Raw genomic sequence first — 5603 nt, forward strand, 5'->3', positions numbered from 1 at the left:
GGGCAGAAGCACCCATGCGCGTAGGGACAGCCGTCACCCTCTTCCCTCTAGGCGGGCAGACCCCTACCCAGCCTCACAGGTTTAGCTCAGGAGCCTGTACCAGCCCGGCCCCCGCCTACCACGCAGTCACACCTGGGCTCTCAGAAATGCCTCCTGTCCAGGAAGCTGGGCGTACACGGATCTGTCGAACGTGATTTCAGCCACACTCACCAGTGACACCTTCTTCTGCAGTGTCTGCAAAAGACGGGGCAAGGGGGCCGAGGAATTGGTCTGGGGGATGCTCAGAGACCCAGACATGTCCTGGCTTGAGGTTGGCTCAGACCCAGCAGGGGCGGCCTGAGTCTGGAGGAGGGCTCTCTGTGGGGCCTGCACACCTGGCTGACCCAGCCAAAGCTGAGGTTGCCCTTCAGGACGAAGTCGAGTTCCTCCTGGACGCCAAAGGATGGGATGTCACAGCGGAGCCTCAGGCAGGCAGCGATCGAACAGTCCTGGGGACAGAGTAGCAAGATGAGGCTGAAGGCAGAAGGTGGCATTAAGTGGTGCCACGTGAAGGCAGCAGCCACGACTGGAACCTGAGGCTGCTCAGCACGTGTCTGTTAGAATGGAGCACGATTCCTGAATCACTCCTCTCATGTGGGACTTCCGGGGGACAGCCCAGAGCCCTCCTCACCAGCACAGCATTCTTCTGAATGTGATTCAGGAAGTCGGACTCTGGGGGAGCTATTCTCTCTGAAGAGCACTGCATGGACGGGTTCTAGGAGACACAGAGGCCAAGCGTCCCAGCTGAGACATCAGGAAGTCATGAGAAGTGCAGGGAGTCCTGGAGGGTGTCAGCCCTGAGTACCTGGGGGCAGGAGACTTCCACCTGCATCCACACTGGCTCCTGGTGCAGCTCCATGGGCACCCAGAAGTAGATGCTGACGGGCAGGTCCCGCTGACCCAGGTTGTTCACCTGCATGAAGGGCAGTGAGGCCAGAGCCCACGCCAAAGCCCACGCCTCTCCCTACGCTCCAGTCCCAGGCCCCGCCCCAGCCCAGGCTCCCGCATCTCCACCCCTTGCCTGATATCTGTGCTGGGCCACACTGCTCTGCTGCTTCTCTGAGGCGGAGAAGTTGAGGTACTTGGTGGATTGCTCATGGCTGAGGAGAGAAGAGGCATGGTGAGTGTGGAGTCCCCGGAGCCTCCTGAGAAGGCTCTGGCTGCAACATGACAGGACAGGTGATCGGTGGGGCCTGGGGTGGCCTGGAATGAAGGCTTGGCTGAGTTGGGATAAGGAGGGTTTGGGGAGCATGGCTGGACTTAGAGATGGGTACAAGGTGCTTGCAGAAGCTGCCCATGGAGGAGACTGCTCAGGGCAGGACTGCAGGGAAGGGGACCAAGAGTTGCACTGCCGACCTCTAAGGTCTGCCCTTTCTACACCTCAGTTTCCCTTTCAGTCTTTCAGGAGCACATGGATGCTGGTGGGGACTGGTACACGGCAAAGGTTTGGGGAGACTCAAGCTGTTGGCCAAATGTCCCCTGAGCCTGGCCCCTTTCTGGTCTTCCCTGGCCTTCCCCAAGCCCCCCTCTCCCATTGTCTAGGACCTGCAGGTAATGGGAGGACCCAGCAGCAGATTCTTCACTGGACCCCAGTTCAATGAGACCTCCTGAGGCCTACTCAGGCCTAAGCCTGGAGACCCAGGGGCTAGCCTGGATCCTCACTTGGGTGGCTGCTCTCACTCGCCCTCACTGGTCCACTCCTTGGGTACCTGGTCCATGCCTGAATCGTCCAAATTCCAACCCAGCACTCCTGTGCCAAAGCCTTATTCCTCCTCCGTCAAGGGACTGCCCCTAGCCTGGCTCTGGGGGTACCGCTGCTCACAGGGTTGGTCACGTCTGAAGAGTGTGGCTAAGCTGTAACACCCCACTTGCCTGGAGGCAGAATGCTCTTCCTGTGAGTCCCCTGCAAAGAGGTGTGAGAGCCCTAGTGCACACCCTACAAACACGCTCAGAGCATGCACCTGGCTGGGAACCCCCAAATGTGCAGGTGCAAATATGAGTGTGAAGCTCTAGGCAGGAAGAGAACATCTAAAGAGCAAACCCCACAAGGGCTGAGGTTACTTTCTGGTTTGGATGTTATTTGGTCATTGGAAAAGTCATCATAAATTGTTCTGGTTTTCTATGCAAAAATGCATCATGACTTTTCTGAGGACCCAGTGGATAACGGGGGCCCCGTAAGTCTGTCGAGCGTTAAATGCGTTGGTGGGAAGGAGCACAGCCCTGCGCCCGGTGCACAGCACGTGCTGGGAAGGTGTCTGTGGGCAGCACTCAGCTCAGCGCTTTGCCTGGGGTTTCAAACACCTCATCTAACCCTCTTCAGGCAGTTTTTTGGGTTTTTTTTGAGAGATTTTTGCCATAGGGTGCATGTGCTTGCTGGAGAGACAGAGAGATAGAAAGAGAGAAATCATCCCCTGGGAGGGATGGCCATGCCTCAGTACCTTCTCCTGCATTCTTGTCTAGGGATTTTAGGCACACATGCATATGCACCTGGTGTGAGTTTCAAGCCACAGGATCCAAGGCTTAACTGTGGCCGACCACGTGGGAGTCCAGCAATGCAGCCACCGCACCATCTGCTGGTCCCCCTCCAGCAGCATTATAAGGCCCGGCCCACTTGTCCAGTTTCTGCCTGACACCCATCCTCTGCAGCAGGGGACTTATTCTATCTAGCTTCCCCAGAGGACTGAGGAGGGGGAAGCAGGTTCTAAAGCTCTGTAGAGAGAGGTCTGTTTCTCGCACAGAAGTGTGCTGCCCAAAGGCCGAGGGCCCCTTTGAAAGTCACTGCAGGCCAAGCCCGTGCAGGGCACCTTCAATGTCTAGCAGGCGCCTCCCCTTACAGGAAGCCCTGGCCCCCTCTTGGAAACCCACGTCTCCCCACAGTACAGGACCACAGAGAGGCCCTTGGTGAGACTTTGGTTTGGATCGAGGTAATTTTCCTTTCCAATAAGCCTGAAAGAATTCAAAGACGGGGGGACACGTCTTCAATCTCATAGGGACCCCATAGGGACCGAGAGAATCTTGAAGTTCTGAGACCTGTCGTTACTAGCAGAATTATTATGATCATAACTAGCCTGCAATAAACTTTCACTGGTGAGTAAACGCTTCGAGCAGTGTCATCTACCACTAGGGAGGGCGGCGATAAACTCTAAACTATCCAGATGTTCAGCTGCTGCAGGCGATGAGAACCGCCCTCTCTCCAGTCAGGGTGACGGAGAAGAACCCTTCTGAGATACCTGCTGATCACAGTGTAGACGGTGTACTTCACTGGGAGCTCCAGCTGGAAGGTGGTCTTGCTGGTCCTAGGCGTGTTATTGTCACTGGAGAAAGAGGAGAGGCCCAGTAGCCAAGGACCTCAGAGGAGGCAGGTGGGGTGCAAGGCAGGAGGTGAGGGGACGCTGGCCCTGGGCCTGGCCCGGCTCACCTGCTCACATTGGCTGTCAGAAGCAGCCGGTCTCCCAGCACAGCCCTGGGGGAGACATCAAAGGTAGCCAAGAAGGTGATCTGAGGAAGAGGCAGGGACAGGGGTGGTCACGAAGAGGTGAGACAGGCTGGGGCAGGGGAGTCGAGGTGGGTAGGAGCCAGCTGACCTGGGCGCCCCCACGGAAGATGAGGTGGTTGCTGCTACAGCTGGTGGTCCAGGTGTCCTGGCTCCCAGCTGGCACGCTGTCACACGTCAGGCGTGGGGAGTGCAGCTGCAGCTGGTTCTAGGCAAAGGCAGGTGAGGGTTTGTTAGCGGCCCAAAGACACTTCTTACGGTTTCACAGAATCTAGCTTAAAGGTCGTGGTTTTTTGTTTGTTTTGAAAGGTTTTTGCCTTAGGGTGCGTGCACTCACTGGAGAGAGAGAGACAGAGTCAGTGAGAAGGGAAGTGAGAAAGGACCCCCCAGGGGTCTGGCCACACTGCAATCCCTTCTCCTCCTGGGATCCTGGGCATGCACACACAAGAGCCCAATGTGAGTTTCAAGCCACAGGGTCTGGGACTAAAACCATGGTTGACGGTGTGGGAGTCCAGCGACATGTCCACCACGCCCTCTGCTGGTCATGTTTTTAAAAGAGCCTTGGACACTATCTGGTCAAACCCAAAACAGATATCTCAAAATTCATTAGAGCCGTCCCCTTTTTATTTATTGTGTGTATTTTTGTTTGTTTGGTTGGTTTTAGGTTTTTGCCCTAAGGTGTGGGCACTCCAGAGAGAGATAGAGAGAAAGTGAGACATCTACTATCCAGGAGGGATGGCCATGCCTCAATCCCTTCTCCATTTTCTTCTTGGGATTTGAGGCATGCACGCACACACACCTGGCATGATTTTCAAGCCACCGGCTCTGGGCCTCGAACCGCTGGTTGGCCACTATTTATTGTTATTTTAAATCTTTGTTAAACATTGAGTGCATGGTGGAAAGTAGCAAAGTGCCATGTCTGGCACATAGCACACGCCGGGAAGGTGTTTGTTACGGAAACTTTTAAACATACTCAAGAGTAGAGGTGAGAAAGTTAATCCCCATGTGTCCATTGCTCAATTTAAGTTACCAACTGTTTTTTTTTTTTTTTATAGGTTTTTGCTATAGGGCATGTGCACTCATCAGAAAGAAAGAGACAGAGAGAGAGAAAGCAAGAAATCATCCCCCAGGGCGCATGGGCATGCCACAATCCCTTCTCCTCCATTCTCTTCTTGGGATCTTGGGCATGCATGCACATGCACTGGCATGAGTTTAAGCCACCGGGTCTGGGACTCGAACTGTGGTCGACTACATGGGAGTCCAGCGACATAGCCATTACACTAACTGCTGGTACCATAGTTACCAACTTTTTTTTTTTTTTCACTTGACAGAAAGTGCATGCATTCTCCAGAGAGACACAGAGAGAAAGAAAGCACCCCCGAATCAGGCATGACCATGAGCCTGGCATGTTTTCCAAGTCCTTGAGGCTAGGATGCAGGCCATGGTTGTCCATGTATGATCTTAACCACGGCTACAGGGCCAGCCCAAATTATCAACATCCTTTTTTCTGTGTAATTAGAAGCACACTGCAGACATGTTTCATGCAGAAATATTTCAGTGTGTACCACCAAATGATAAGACTATGTTTTTTTTTAAGTTTGCTATAGGGCACATTTGCTCACCTGAGAGAGATGAGAGAAAGAGAGGAGAGAGAGAGAGAGAAAGTGAGAAAGCAAGCCATCAGATCCAGGATTTGAACCACGTCCAGCACCTTAACCACCTTTCCACCTGCTGGTCCCTGATAAGACTACCTTTTAACATAACCACAGGCCTGACATATCACACCCAACAAAATTAACAATAACTCTTTAATATGTCAGTCATCATTCTTCTCGATTGTCTCAAAAATGTATCTTACAGGTAAGTAAATTTGACTTGTGAAAATCAATCTCAGGGGCCAGCAGGTGGCATGGTGGTTAAGGCGCTAGACTCCCACGTGGCTGACTATGGTTTGAGTCCCAGGCCCAGTGGCTTGAAAATCACACTGGGTGCGTGTGCGTGTGTGCCTAAAATCCCAAGAGGAGAATGGAGAAGAAGGGATTGTGGTGTGGCCATCATCCCTGGGGGGGGG

The 5603-nt window shown here is 53.6% G+C and overlaps 1 protein-coding gene across 1 annotated transcript in view; it reads right to left on the reverse strand.

Annotated features, from left to right (window-relative positions):
• ITGAX (integrin subunit alpha X) overlaps nt 1-5603 on the reverse strand; it is a 32313-nt gene that overhangs the window by 6082 nt on the left and 20628 nt on the right. The window contains 8 exon segments of the mRNA XM_006148108.3: nt 133-234; nt 375-488; nt 671-754; nt 845-952; nt 1061-1139; nt 3270-3353; nt 3458-3537; nt 3624-3740. Coding sequence (XP_006148170.1) covers nt 133-234; nt 375-488; nt 671-754; nt 845-952; nt 1061-1139; nt 3270-3353; nt 3458-3537; nt 3624-3740 — 768 coding nt within the window.

This window comes from Tupaia chinensis, unplaced genomic scaffold, assembly GCF_000334495.1.
Source record: "Tupaia chinensis unplaced genomic scaffold, TupChi_1.0 Scaffold000231_1, whole genome shotgun sequence".
Lineage (NCBI taxonomy): Eukaryota > Metazoa > Chordata > Mammalia > Scandentia > Tupaiidae > Tupaia > Tupaia belangeri.